At 39.2% G+C, this 16,466-nt stretch overlaps 1 protein-coding gene across 1 annotated transcript in view; it reads left to right on the forward strand.

The window, feature by feature from the left end:
• The first annotated feature begins 12,562 nt into the window (after nucleotides 1–12,562).
• Nucleotides 12,563–16,466, forward strand: part of LOC136857028 (folliculin-interacting protein 2) — a 79,262-nt gene continuing 75,358 nt past the window's right edge. The window contains exons 1-3 of the mRNA XM_067135374.2: nucleotides 12,563–12,764; nucleotides 12,873–13,092; nucleotides 13,375–13,547. Coding sequence (XP_066991475.2) covers nucleotides 12,679–12,764; nucleotides 12,873–13,092; nucleotides 13,375–13,547 — 479 coding nt within the window. The 5' untranslated portion in view covers nucleotides 12,563–12,678. The remainder of the gene's footprint in view (nucleotides 12,765–12,872; nucleotides 13,093–13,374; nucleotides 13,548–16,466) is intronic.

The following is a 16,466-nucleotide window of genomic DNA, read 5'->3' on the forward strand; positions in this document are numbered from 1 at the left end:
ATAGGTAGATTCCTCTTCCGCCGCTGAGACCGTTGACCAGTTTCGCCTAGTAACCCTAGGTAGGAGCCCTATAACAGGGTGCTACCATCCGGAGCCAGATGGACCCTGGGTTTTTTTTCGAGGTTGACACTCCTCCCGCTCCTCCTTCCTCATCACTTGCAAAATGAGGCCCCGGGCTTGCGACCGGCAATGGCGGAGGTATTATTATTATTATTATTATTATTATTATTATTATTATTATTATTATTACGCCCCAGAAAAGCTGCTGTCTCCAGCTGTCGTACACTGACAATTTCCTGTGCAACTGAACGATACATCTTTGTTAATTCGTTGATGTAAATGTTTTACAGTCTGCACAATCTATATACAGTATATACGAGTATAATAAGAGTTTGTCTCTACATTGCTCAGAATTTAAAACGAATGGTATTTCTGTATCGATCGTGTCCACAGTAACAAGGAAATGCATTTTTAATTTTCCGTTATCTCTGTCTGTCTGTCTGTCTGTCTGTCTGTCTGTCTGTCTGTCTGTCTGTCTGTCTGTCTGTCTGTCTGTCTGTCTGTCTGTCTGTCTGTCTGTCTGTCTGTCTGTCTGTCTGTCTGTCTGTATTGCACCCGTCCACCTCCCGAGTCCCAGACTAGCATTTATCTCAGGGGTGTCGGTTCATTATTTTAAGTCCACGAATATATAAATATAGAGGCATAATAGAACACGGGAATGAACGGAGCAATTAAAATTAAAATGGGGAAAGCTCGATTGTAAACTTGAATTTAAGGACTCCATGATAGGACTAGGAAGTGACTGTTAACTTTAAAAAGGGTATAATCTAACTACAACAAAAGATTATGAGAATGGTTTCCTTTGAAATAATTGCCAGAAGGAGCAGTTTATTACGCCATCCGATGTACGAAACTTTGATGCATTTGACAATGATATTTAAATTTCCACACATGTTACATAAATAAATCACTTGCTATACCGCAAGTGGTATCAATATGTTGCTGGGTTGCTTCTGGAAGAAATTACAATTTGAGTATAACTTATGGGTCGATTCCATTTGAATCGAACCGTTGTTCAAGGATATAGCTTCCTTCTATCGGGAGCCCGAGCATAACCCATGTTACGGTCGGCTTCTCGATTTAACTAAGATGACGTACCCCGGCTATATACATTTTTCCGAGACCGGTACTCGGACTGGGTAATGATTCTCGTGAATTACGAAAAATGGATTACACGGACAGTTCCTATCTTACGATGTCCAGCTGATGCCATACCACTGAATTAGCATTTATATTTTATTTACACATGATCTGAAATGTTACAAAGTAGCCTCAGTAGACTACTGCCACAGATGAGATAACGAGAAGCGGTGGGAAATACCGTGCCGATGACCTCCCCTCGCATCATAAGCGAAGTAAACAAACACACCAAGTATTACTGTCACCTGTCCCGTGCGGAAACCGTACAATAACGAGCTAACAAATGACTATAATATTTATTATTCTTATTATTCAAACATACGAGTAGAGGGATGTTGTCACCAATTAATTAATTCCCTATCGTCAGAATATTCATTCATCCCCGAAATTATCATCCTTGAAATTATTATTATTATTATTATTATTATTATTATTATTATTATTATTATTATTATTATTATTATTATTCTCAACGGTTCCTGGCACTGTCACGTTTGATTAATATCGTCATTATTAGGCGGGACGCAAACACTAATGGTTATTACTGTTATTATTATTATATCCCTCTTGTGGTTATTATTATTAGTAATGAATAGGTGACCCCAGATTTTATCATTATTATTAATGTCACTCAAGATATTATTATTATTAACGTCACTCAAGATTATTATTATTATTAATGAACCGGTCACTTCCGCCAAAAATGCATTAGGATATCGTTCGCGATTACAATTATTTTACTGATCCACCAACGACATCATTACTGTTATTATTATGACAGTTATTATTAATCTGACCGCGACGATTTGACATCGTCCTAACATTGTTACTATTATTATCGGTTGCATATTCTCATTTAGATTCCCGTTTAACATCTTTATCAACGCTCAATTAATCAAGGCGGTCCAACCCTTTATCTGCAATATTTATTATTATTATTATCATCACGGCATCATGATTGTCATCACTCGTCATTACAATGATTACAATATACGATCATTTATGTGGACTCTGAACTCTCATTATCCTTAGATCCGTTGTATCTCAACGAATAGCTACGCAGTCGATTTATTTCGTACATGCTGTCACGGGTTCGAATTCTATCCGCTACGTAACTCAGTATTTCTCTGTGACACTGCCCGTACATTTTACACTCATTTCAATATCCTAAGTGTCTCTCGTACGGAATTTATATCCCTTTCTATCTCAATATTCCTTGATTCATTTATTTCTCTCAGAATTATCAACTGACTTATTTATTCCACTTCTGACATCGTACGACCTTTTATTATCTGACTGCATATCCTTTAACATTTTTCTATCTCATTTTGATCTACGCCTTAGTTCGTTCTCCACAAATAATCGTAACATTTTGAAATTATATTTACCAAAATTTGACAATCATGGTTTCGTAATATTAGTCCTACGTGTTCCGGCTACTGAATTGCAAATTTAAGACACGACATTTATTCGTAAAGAAAAATATTGGACCGTAATTTAAACCACACGTTCATTAACATGTACGGATTATTAGCACCGATCTTAAATTTCAATATTATTAATTTATCAAGTTAAATTACCACACACTGTAATTCCGAATTAAAAACGACATTCCGTCATTAAATGATATCCGATAAACTCAACACCTGATCACTTAAATTTTATTATTACGCACGGCTCACTAAAATTCCAATCTCTCATGAATTATTATTATTATTAATATCGCTTCTCACAAATTTAACAACTTTACTTTGGCATGACAAGGCTGGACTTTCCTTCAATGTTATTACATAACTCGTCAAACTGACAAACAGAAAAGCACATATCGGGTCTATTTGACTATGATAAAATCAAATGTAAAAAAAAATATATTCTTGACTACAAACAAAATATGAATGCATGCATGACTTAACTTACTACCCTATATCTACAAAATTTACATCTACAACAAACTGAATACATAAAAAGACCCGATTATTTACATTGTTATTATTTAATACCGTCCGTGCTACAAATTTAGGATGGGGTCGTTAAGCGACTCATCTTGTTACAGAAGGTAACCAAGTCTAATCAAATTATTCCCATTTTTTCAATCACGCTAACATTTCCCAAATATTATCTACATTTTAGTACTCATCTTAGTTATCGGTAATCCATTGCAGCTTGGCAGATGAGGGGCTCCTTTCGGCCCCTATCCGCCGTATTACTCCTCCATTCTTGATGGCGTAGTTCCACAAATGATTTCCTGGCACATTACCATTTTACACTAATACCTTAATTATCACAATACTTCACCATTGACAATGTTAACACTGAAAACTTTACTTTTATAAAACAAATTAATACCCTAGACCCAAAAATTTAATATTTTACACTGTTTTAAGCTTCGTCCAATTACCGCACACAGGGACATGGACACGTACGACGGTGTGTCGAATTTTACGCCCGTCGCGATTTATGTCGTCCGACGCGATACGCCTGTTTCATACGGCCCTCTTGAAGTGTTCTTGATAGCGGTTCGATATTCCAAAGTACAGGCTATTATTCCCTCAAAGTACTGTTCGTCACACAATATGTTATTTACGTACTTACTGCGGTGCAATTTATATTACTCACTCTTACAATGCAATTAATTGACTTCACTATGATATTTATAACTGGCAAACACTGTCCCAACTTAACTACTTCCAGTTCATGTTGCTTGAGCGCGATCACATTTTATAAGTACTGGCGGATGCTCGCGCCATTAAATGTTGAGTTACTGTACGCCCGACGGATTTGAAGTCAGCTGCGAACGACGGTTCAGCTCCAGAGATTCATTTCAAGTGTGGTTGCGAGTATCCCTTGCGCCCGTATATATGGATGAAGCTTTCCCTCGCGGATTCATTGACGTCATACCCATGAGGGAGGGGGTGGATTTTTAATATCGGCACTTGCACTCCGAATTGGACGTTAAAATTTATATCAAATTAATCCACTCCTCTAGCTTATTTGCTGGATTAAATATGAACTCCTGGCGATCATAGATTTAGGAGATACGGGTGGATTTAGCTCCTCACATTTCGCGCCTTTGGAAGCGTCCCTTACAACGTGGTTTTCGTCCAGCCAATGACATTCAAGCTGTCTGGTTTCCAAGAAATCCAGCCTTCAATTTATTTAATTTGCCAATAATTATTGATTATTTTTCCATGCGTGACATCTAATAAATTCATTACATTGCTCCGTGTACTCACAATAATTTATTACTGATTACTTTTGAAATTACGAGAATATCTCAACCATCATCTCTTAAGATGGTATCCCTGAGTCTCCATCTAAATTTTCGTGATTGGCCTGCAAGTGGTCACGTGATTTAAGTTTCCACCTGCGATAACCTAGGCTAGCGAATGTTCTCGCAACCACTGTACCTTTCCATGACGTCACGGAAATTTCCGTCCGCCAAAAATATCCCAGCGCACTACTCATGTTGCAAGATTCCTTTGTGTCAAACTACCCCCTTCTCTTTCTGACCAAGACTTATTTGTGGACTTGTATTTTTCGTGATCGCCAACTAATGGGATCCCCTGCTGTGAAGTAGCTAAATGTTGTTGTGTCGAATTCCAAATCCGTCAGGCTCCAGTCTGTCGTGTTCCTTAGCTCATATTTCAATACTACACAGATGAAATATTAGGTTTGTTCACAGAACGAATCCGTGATAGTTCGATTTATCGTCCATATGCGCATGCGTGGTTGGCAACTAGTTTGAAATATGACGAGCTAATTTCCACTACGAACGGAAGTGGTTGGAAAGGTCTGCTGTTTTGAACCAACGTGTTTTGTATTCTGTAAGCTTCAGAAATTAATTAGGATTTTTTCGAAACTTCAGGTTTTAAAATTGATAAACACGGTAAGATAACAACGTGAATGACTACATAGTATTAGTAGTATTAGTTTAAAGTCTGAATATATAGGCTATACTTAGACATAAATACAGAAGTGGGTTATATTTATATTTTCATATTTGGTAAATTTTACTTAATTTGTAAGGTTACTTCAGCAACTAATCACGGCCGTGAAGTAATTCTCAGGTCAGTTACGAAACGAACATAGATGGCAGCGGGTATGCGCGCGCATATTCTGACTCGCTGACTGAAAGAGTTTTCGTCCAGGATCAGAAACTGTTCCAACGGTTTGCTGATGGCTTCCAACAGTTTGAAAAGTTTGTACGAACAACACATTAGTAGTCAGCAACTCTGATGATCGCTACTACGAACGCGAATTTGAATGTGCGCATGCGCCTGATAGATGGCAACAGTTTCTGACTGTACTACGAACAAAGCTATTTTCAACTACACTTCTGTATTTCAATAAATGTACTATTTCCCTTCATAAATCAAATCATGATTGACTTTGGGCCTAAGTCACTCGGGTTCATCATGTATGTATGTATGTATGTATGTATGTATGTATGTATGTATGTATGTATGTATGTATGTATGTATGTATACGCATCACGAGAAAATGACAGAAGAGAATTTAATGAAAATTGGTTTATGAAGTCGGCGAATGAGGGTCTACAATCCAGGCTATAAATAATTTTGTTCACGCTGTATGAAATGGTAGTTTAGGGGAAGGCGCCTAAAGTATAATTTTTAAATTCCAATGTTATTGGTCCTATCGACCACACAACAAAACCTATATAGAATGCAATTTCTGATCATTCATGTCTTATACAGTTTTACTGTACCGACTATGATAACACAATTCAACCCCCTGTGGGTGGGGGTGGTAGAATAACACCCACGGTATCCCCTGCCTGTCGTAAGAGGCGATTAAAAGAGGCCTCAGGGAAACTTTGGAGCGTGGGTTGGCGACCACGGGGCCATTAGCTGGGTCCTGGCATTGCTTCCACTTACTTGTGCCCAGCTCCTCACTTTCATCTATCCTTATCGACCTCCCTTGGTCAACTCTTGTTCTTTTCTGACCCCGACGGTATTACGTATGGAGGAGGCCTAGGGAGTCTTTCATTTGCATGCCCTTTCCATGGAAAACAAGGGCCGATACCTTCATTTTTCGAAGTGTCGGATCCTTTCCATTTTTTCTCTCTGATTAGTGTTATATAGAGGATGGTTGCCTAGTTGTACTTCCTCTTAAAACAATAAACAATAATCACCACCACCACCTAACACAATTCATGCATTTAGACTCTCGTTGCTCAATCCATATCAACGCCGAGCATTGCTAACATGGAAATATTGTTCAGTCGTGTTAACTAGCGATGGTTTTCCGCCATTATAGTCGTAAGGTGTACAACCACGTGGTCATCGGTCCATATCGACAAGCAATAATGTGAAGATTATAAAAAACGAGAGAAAAATTCGTAAAGGAACGATCGCTTGAAGAATAAGACAAGAGGGATTCATGAAAAATAGATGCCCTAATGTCACTTAATGGGAAGCCCTACAACATCGAAAGCTCATAAAACAGATCAACAATACTACACTGACCATTGTTGTGATGTGTTTTGTCTCTTCTGCTGCAACTCTTCTCCCGAGTAAAACTAATATTAAAGTCTTTGAGTAAAACAGCATGCCCGAATACTGGCTGAAAGTAAAGTAGTTGGGAAGTTATATACATTTCCACATGCTATATGATTGTCCCATCAACGACGGGTACAGCAAGGAAAATTGTTTAACTGACTATCGAAATGAGAAAATGCAGTGAAAGAACTTAATGAAAGAAGGAAGAAGGACTCCTTTTACACTGGATGCCCTAATATCACAGTCAAAAGAAAACTAGATGTGAAGGCCTACAATAGAGGCAGAAAACTATCGATGGTGCTATCGATTGTTATCGATAGCGATTATGGATGGTCAACGATCTTTTTTTTTTTTTTTTCCCCTCTTTGGCTTATTTTACGCGCTAACAGAAATTGTGCAGCTGTTTGCAGTTAACTTGTGAGGAGTTTGTTCCAATTCATAGATGTGCATTTAAGAATCTCTGTGTACCTGCGACTTCAGTGCCGGCAAATATACTATTTAGCATTTTGGAAGGTGGGATTCTCCATTCAACCTAACCTTAGTTGAGTTGATGCCAGTACGGGACAAAAAATAAGATTTATCAGTGACTGTATGTAGACGAGAGAAGATAAGGCACATTTTAGGTCAAAGATATCATGAAAGCAACTGAAAACTCTTCTGCCATCTGTTGAGATTGCTGTAAAACATTTTTCCAAATATATTACAATACCTGAGAATATGTCGGGCGATCGCAAAATGAACACTGCAGCTGAGCGAGAATTTCTCGGGCGATCACGTTATGGGCAAGCGCGTGCAGCCCGAGAATGTCTCGGACGTGCCACTGAAGAGATTTATGAATGATTCCGATTTGAATTTCAGAAATTACATAGCATGAAATAGTTGTGCTTTCTACTGATTTTTTGTGCATTGTGTTCAATAAATATTCTATTTTCAGGCATAATGATATTATTCCTTCCACTTTTTGAAAACTATCGATTACTATCGATAGTTGAACTCATAAAATCGGAAAATATCGATGGGGATTACTATCGATAGTTTGCCGCCTCTAGCCTACAATACCAGAGAGATCAAATCAAGATCAGCGATAATACAAAACAATATTAAACTGCAAAGAACCACACAAAACAAGGAAACGAGTACGTCACGACAAGCCGCCGACAGAGGGAGACATGTCTGCTTATGCGCCTCATAATCTGGGGAAGTAGCCTACATGAGGGGTGGACAACAAATATAATCATGTACATGCTAACAAGTAATTACTTCAGCTCCTCATATACAATCTATCTTTCGGTAACAAAATACGAACAATCCAGGTTCGAAACAAGACTTGAACAGTAATAATGTTGCAGTAACCGAGACACGGTAAAGATACATCGCGTAGCTGTGAGCTTGCATTCGGGAAATGGTGGATTCGAATCAAGGACACTCATAGGATAGTTTGTAGGGGGGGAACTAGACCTGGGGGTTTGTAGTATTTTTTAATATTTTGGAAGATGAATGGCGACTTGTATTCCACGGTAGAATACCACACACAGTATCACCTACCACTTCTACGTAATACAGATATTTAAATAATTTTCTTGAAAGAAAAACACCTGACTATATTAGATATTTTGCTTTCCTTGAGAGCTAGGGGGGAGGGCGCGTCCCCACCTTGCCCCTGGGTATGGGCGCCCATGATTCGAGTCCCACCGTCGGCAGTCCTGAATATGGTTTTCCATGGTTGCCCATTTTCACATCAGGCAAATGCTGAATCTGTATCTTAATTAAGGCCACGGCCGCTTCCTTGCCAATCCCACTCCTTTCCCATTCTTGAGTCGTCAAAAACCTTCAATGTGTTAATGCGACGTTAAAAAAATTGAAAAAATCCCGATAAGTCTGGATTGCGTTTCCAGAAACGTTTAAGCCAGTCCCAGCCAGCCATTTTCTTCTTATTATTAAATCTGTGAGGTATACCAAAATGGAACCTGTCTAATCCTTTACTAACACCAACAATTTGTTTTGATTTCTGTCATACCTACTAAAAGTCGCCTGCGTTACGCCCAATTGTTTGGCTGCTTTTAACGAGCAAATTTCCTCCTAGTTTGCAGCATTGATGGCCCTTTGCATGGCTTGTTCATCTCATGACTAACACGTAGTCTTTCTGCTGTAAGTCCCAACCATCTCCACAAAAAACAATACATATGATGAGAATTATTGGATGTCAGCTTATGTAGCCATTGTATTCTAAAAATACCATTCAAATACTTGAAACTTGGAAGAACTTGCAGTAGTTTTCTTAGTCCAATTTATGGTTGTAAAATGGCACACTGTGTCATATAATCCTGACAGATGATACCGGTACTGTAGTATGTTATTTCACCCTACAGTGCAGTTTGTAACAAAATGAGAGGTTTTCCAAAGAATAACAAAGATTATTATTAACAATAAGTTACCATTAGAAACGTTTAATAACCGCTAATAATAGAAGGAACTTCCAGCTAATAGCGATGTCGCATCTGAAATGGAACACACAAATTCCGGCAATCTTGTTTCACTTTTGGTTCACTGGCTTTCAAGGCATTTGATTAGGCTACAGTGCGCGGCATTTACAGAGCAGCGTCTACGGACCCAACTCCTCTCGATTGTCTGGCTCAATGGCTAAATGGTTAGCGTCCTGACCTTTGGTCACAGGGGTCCCGGGCTCGATTCCCGGCAGGATCGTGAATTTTAACTATCATTGGTTAACTTCTCTGGCACGGGGGCTGGGTGTATGTGGCGTCTTCATCATCATTATATCCTCATCACGACGCGCAGGTCGCCTACGGGTGTCAAATCAAAAGAACTGCACTTGGCGAGCCGAACATGTCCTCGGACACTCCCGGCACTAAAAGCCATACGGTACGCCATTTCATTTTCCTCTCGATTTTGAAATGGCCGTGTGAGAGCCAAAGGCAAGGGCTGTGCAGGCCTACACAGGTCAGGATGCGAATGTTACTTATGGAGCCGCCATTTTGGGACTCAGTGTGGACGTTCCCTACGTCATTTCCATATTACATATAGGCGGGTTTGGAATTTTTAAAATAGATTTAAGAAAAAAAAAAGCTGCTAAAATGAGTTTTATTTGCCTCGGTTTACGTGTAATTAATAGTTTTCCTGTAACATGCGAATCGTGAAATATTGATACGATATCTATTTTTTGTCATCTGTAAGAACTTGGGTGTTATATTCTGAAGAGTTGCAATGGAATTAAAAGGACTATATGACAAAATGAGCCGGCCCCGTGGTGTAGGAGTAGCGTGCCTGCCTCTTACCCGGAGGCTCCGGGTTCGATTCCCGGCCAGGTCAGGGATTTTTACCTGAATCTGAGGGCTGGTTCGAGGTCCACTCAGCCTACGTGATTAGAATTGAGGAGCTATCTGACGGTGAGATAGCGGCCCTGGTCTCGAAAGCCAAGATTAACGGCCGAGAGGATTCGTCGTGCTGACCACACGACACCTCGCAATCTGCAGGCCTTCGAGCTGAGTAGCGGTCTCTTGGTAGGCCAAGGCCCTTCAAGGGCTGTAGTGTCATGTGGGGTGGTGGTTATATGACAAAATGATCATTTTCAGCCAGTAGGCCACTAATTTAGGGTACCTAAGCATGAACAAAATAAATTGTCCTACATAGCAGGTTTGCAGAGGTGCCTCAAGGGCGCACTAGCCGTCAGCGTCTTGGAAAGGTGTCCACTGTCATACTGGGGCTACGATGGTAATTTCACTATTGAAAAGGCCTAAAGAGTTTGGATGTTTTTAGCATTTGCAATCGATGAAATGGAATCATGATTTCCTTCTGGGAACTTTTGATATTATGAACATTTTTTCAGACTTTCCTGATACAGTAGAGTCTCGCTCAACCGACCTTCGGTTATCCGACACTTCGTGTTATCCGACACTGGTAGTCTTAATTTGAACTTTAGGTGGATGCAATTCTGGGACACGGGGTGTGGAGGGTGCGACTGTTGGACAAGCACTGGCAGTCATGCGCTAGGATTGTTCAATGTAGTATTGGTTGGGTGGGGATGTTATAGTTTTCATATCCTCTGTGAGTATGGCGAGTAAACTTAAGAAAGTGATTGTTTTTGTGGAAGACAAGTCGAGTGGGTTAAAGAGACTGGACAAAGGGGAAACTCTCCAAAAAGTGGCTTCAGATTATGCTGTTGGACGTGTTACAGTGGGAGACTGGAAACGACGAGGGAATAAATTGAAAAGTGGTGCTATATCAGAGCAACAAGTGATGCACTGAAAATTAGAAAAAAACAATGAAAAATGTGAGTACGAAAAAGTAAGTGAAGCACTATTTCTTTGGTTCACTAAAAACCAGGAAAAGGGCTTGTCAATATCTGGCCCCATTCTGCAAGAAATGGCGGTGTATATCCAGAAGAAGTTTAATAAAGGGACCCTAATTTTACTGCCAGTGCTGGGTGGCTTGATCGGTGGAAAAAAACGGTACGGCATTGGGTAGCTTAATATCTATGGAGAAAAACTGTCAGCTAAATCCGATGAGGTTATGAAATTTAAAAGACAATTTCAAGAAATAATTCTAGCTGAAGGATTATCCGGTGATCAGATTTTTAATTGTGATGAGAATGGGCTGAATTTCAAGATGCTGACATCAAAACTCTTGCAGCCCAAGCCAAGACGTCTGCACCTGGCTACAGGCGTAGTAAGAAAAGAGTACTGCATCTACTGTACAATTGAATTAATAAGTCAATAAATAGAGTCCCGTAAAACATAGTACATAATACAGTATAGCTTTCCTGTTTGTTTTAGTTCATTTTCAAAGTGATTCCGTATTATCCGACATTTTCGGTGATCCGACGTACTGCAGGTCCCGTTTAAGTCGGATAATCGAGACTCTACTGTATCATTACCGGTACCGTACATACTATTACCGGTACTGTAACCTGAGTATAAAACACCGCAGTGTATACTGTACTTACGTTACGAACTCTACGATACTTAACAACATTGTGAAAAGGGAACATAATCTGCAGTCACCGAGGATTGGGCGTTGCAGCCAGGATTATTTCACCGCCTGTCTAGATCTGTAAAATAAAAAGACATACAAAGGGGCGTAAGACATCAAGAATGATTGTACGTGGCACAGTATACCAAAATAACTACAGTATAGGCGACGTACATCCACCCGTGCCAGAAGTTAATTATCGTTATGTTACAGGGCGTGGCATTCATTCAAAAGTTGTGCGAACGTCATCTTCTGCATGCTGACAACGGCGGATTAAGATAATGGCATAAGAAATCAGTCTCGTCATCACCCAATGATGAAAAAATTCTGCGAAGTCAATGACGCCATATACATTCATTGCGATTTCCCTCGCCCACGATGCCGACCAATCGAGTGAATGTAGTAGAACCACCTTGAGTAGAACTTAGAATGTAGCTTCCATCTATTGAATTTTGGGAGTACTACGTCCTGTCCATTACTCTCCTGACCTATTTTAAAGCAAACATTTATTCTTTACACTGCCTGCCATCTTCCGACAAAGTTGCGAAGTATAAAACAGCATGGTTTCCGTTATAGCCAACGTTGTCACAAAATTAATTAATAGATTTACATATTATATACTTCATATCCGTGGAATGTCACCACAAATTTCACGTATATTATGTACATTTTTAAAATAACTATATTGGAAGTTCAATAATTGTATAAATGGCCAAATTATTCTTGGCATTCTTCATGTATATCTGGACTTAGGGGAATTAATTGTGGCAGTAGTATTTTACTTTCACCGGATGTTTTGCCAGCAGGTGACCAAAAATCATATGACTGACTTGTGAAAGCATCACACGTGACATTTATTTACAGTCTACTTCGTACGTAAATATAGACCTATAGCTGTGAACTTCTGAAGAAAATTAGCTCACGCCAAGATGTGATAAAGACTGTACTTCTGTGTGATTGGGATTGAGTAGATATGGCGTTATTAAACAGATTATTTCCGCCTAAAAAGAAGAACCCTAAACAAGGTTATGTGTCATTTGGTAAAAATGATTCCGTAAGGTAAGTCTATATTAATCTTATGATTAATCTGGCATCATTCCAATCATTACGGGTGAAATTTATTACTGTTCTTACTGTTAATTGGTATTTGTTATAATTCTTTCTTAGCTGGAAGCCTTTCAACTTCAGTAAAGAACAAGTACGAGTCTTGCTGTTCAGGGAATGCGATGCTCGTGGACGGAAATTGTTGTTTGATTCAAGTACTGTCAAGAAAACTGCCATGGAAAGTCAGCAGTGTTCCAAGACGAAATTTGGAACTAGATCAAAGAGTGATGGGAGTAAAAAGACTGAAACTTTTATTGAAATAACAAATGGTTACGGTTATCAGGTCAGTAAAACATTGCTACCCTTGACATACATTTACAGCGACGTATTGTTTCGTCCATCACACTTCGTTTTGTACCGAAATATTTAAAGAATTCTGCGTAGGTTTTGCAGCAGTATGTGTTTAGTGAGTTAGTACTCGTGCTCTGTTCTGTTTTGAATATTGTCATTTGATAAATGTGGTATTGATTATTCATGATTGAAAGGGATTAGTATGCATGCATGATAAGTGATTTTCATTATTTTATGCATTTGTATTATGATCCTTTTTCTATTTTTTTTCTAGTATATGAGACCAAATTCAGATGTAACTTTAATGAGAGAGATGATCTTTGGATCAGTGGCTATGAAATTTCGTGGAACTATGCTCAAAGTGCATAAAATGAACTCACCAGATCGTCTTATGTATACAAAAGTATTCCTTGCTCCTGTTGCAACTCACCAGAGTAAACGTGTGAGGTAAATTTATGACTGACTTATTTTTACTGGTGTTCAAATTTTGCCAATATTCAGGTGTGTACATTCATCATATTTCTAATATTTATAATAGTAAATGGTAGTGCAGTAGGCGTAGTTGTATTCCATACAAGATGGCTTGTTTCCTCGGTATCTTGAGGAAATTGAAGAAAGTAAATCTTCATCCTTTATATCTCACAAGTTTTCATGTAACTAGAGCATAATTATTACTCGCACACTTTTTAGTGATAGATGGACACCCTAGTGCTGAATCGGTCGATCTTGATTATGTTCGAGATTAGAATCGGTAACCTTTGAAACACGAACTATGAATCGTTGTGCGACATCTGGCGTAAATTACGTACTAGTACTGTTGTCATTTACACAGCAAAGCCAAACTATAGAATTCATGCTAGGAACAAGATTTGCATCAAGAAATGTTAGCCTATATAATGTGTGTGTGTGACACAGTTGTTGGCTTAAGATAATAAAGTTTTAGAAAATTCATATTGGTCGATCATATTATCGATTAAATTCAGATTTCATTTCCATGCAGTATTACCGGAACCAGGATAGCTCCCTCCTTACTCCTCACCCCTGTACAAAAATCAATCACTAAAAAGTGTGCGAGTAATAGGTATTGCTCTGATAGTAACTCCATCATAAGCTACTAGGAAATAGTTATAGCAGTTCACTGTAAACTACTTGTCTTCTCTTTAAGTGGCATGGCACACTTACAGCAATAATATCTGGAACTGGCATAGGCTACTTATACTTTCACTCAGATGTTTGATTTTAAAATCTTATTCAAATTTAATAACTACAAATAAACTTGTGCAGGATGTAAGTCAGAAGGAGACTATGATGACAAATCGTTAAGTGAGTATTCCAGATATTTGATTGTTTTGGGCTACTGGAACAAGTTGCACTCACCCTGGTGTGACTCAGTTGAGAAGAGAAGTGGGTAAAACTTGAGTAGACCTATTCACACGCCAGCATAAATTACTTTATTTTGAAAGGTTAATCATGTAAATATTATCTCATAATACTTGTGGGAGTGTGATTCGTTAATGTCAAGATGAGGGACCCGCAAACCTCCCCTAAAAATATACAGATTGGGTGGGAAATTTTTGTCCGTTTTCAAATGGTAATAACTTTATTACAAATGGATAGATATACACAAAATAAAAAATGTTCTGTTCTCAAGTTAATGAGAATCCTTTTGGCATACTGAAACTCTATGTAGCCACCTACTTTGCTAACCAGGCATTCTAAACGTCACAATATATCATCATTTGTCTTTTGAAGGAAATTCTGGGGAACATTTCCTAACATCACTTTGATAAGCCTCTAATTCCTCTAGAGTGTGTGGGTTTGTTCAGTAGACTACTCCTTTGGCTGGCAAAAGTTCAGTAAGACTTACCATTTTCCAGCACACGCATCTAGGCGCGATTGCACTGTCATTTATTTCTCTCTCTCTCTCTCTCTCTCTCACTTCTCGCGATGGTCGTGATCGTGCGGTAGACAGGGCTGCCAACTGTTCATCTAAAGAACTAGTCATAGTGCAGCGGCGCTACTTTTGAATTTACAAATCTCGCACAGTGACAAAGCCATTGGTCTGGATACGTTAGGGTATGTTAGTGACAAAACAATTGGTCTGAATATGTTAGGGTAGGTTAGTGACAAAGCCATTGGTCTGGATTGGTTAGGATAGGATAGTGACAAAGCCACTAGTATGGTTCAAGCAAAGGGGTTCTGGGGGCGTAAGCCCCCAGGTTAGAAGCCACTAAGCGGCCCTAGGCCTCTAGTATCCCGCGTGACACCTATATTGGTCTGGATACGTTAGGGTAGGTTAGTGACAAAACAATTGGTCTGGATATATTAGAGTAGGTTAGTGACAAAGGCATTGGTCTGGATTAAGCAAAGGCGGTTTTGGGGCGTAAGACCCCAGGTTAGAAGCCGTGAAGTGGCAATCACACCTACCTGTATTGAATTATGGAATTGGTGCCAATGTATTATAAATATCAGGCAAAGGCAGTGACTGTTGATGCTGGTGGAATAAAAAAGTCACTTTTATTCATATATTTTGCTATAAAATTACATTTATTTTTTGGGACAGATTGTGGATCCTTAGCCCTGACAATGGCAACTGATACATCACTCTAATACAAAGTAGGATATATATAATTTACCTTTCAAAATAATGTCGCTGATGCTGAGGGGCGTATAATAAAGGATTAGGTTTATGGCTTCGAAGAGGCTAATTGATGCTAATGATTAGTGTATAAGTAAGGTGGATGTTATTTGAAAAGCTAGTGGCAAAGTTCTAGAGGCTACTCCGCAATGTTAGTAACACGAGGCTATACTATGTGGTGCGCGCGAAGTGACTGTCCTTTGTTTAATACTTAGGTTTCCACTAGTAGTGCTGAGGTAAATAGAGGTGAGTAGAATAGCAATGCTACCAACTGTTGCTTGTTGGTTTGATATGGCTATGCACTTTTTCCTTGCCGTGCAGACAGTATGCGCTGCGGCGATAGAAAAGAGCCTCTCCGGGAGAGTGTGGCCCCAAAGAGGCCACTGTTCTCATGACAGAGATTGGTCTGGATGTATAAAAAATACATTAAAGCTAATAAATTACCTTTATTTCTTTCCATAAGCCTCGAGATGAAAGGAGAAATTGGGAAAGTGTAAGGTTACCGTCCGACGCCATGACACTTTCAAACTTCGCTGGCCTCTTTAGTTGTTACCCTTTGCCGTGGTTGGTAACATCGGCCAATGCCCGTGATCCTTGGCAGAAGCGATGGATAATGGCGCTTGGACCACTAATTTAGCTTATAAAAGTGAATATACTTCTAGGGGTGAGCGGGTTGGTCCTTGGCAAGCGTATTGAACACATCTCTCTTCCACAATCATTTTTAAGTG

The sequence above is a fragment of the Anabrus simplex genome, chromosome 1 (genome assembly GCF_040414725.1).
Source record: "Anabrus simplex isolate iqAnaSimp1 chromosome 1, ASM4041472v1, whole genome shotgun sequence".
NCBI classification, from domain to species: Eukaryota; Metazoa; Arthropoda; class Insecta; order Orthoptera; family Tettigoniidae; genus Anabrus; species Anabrus simplex.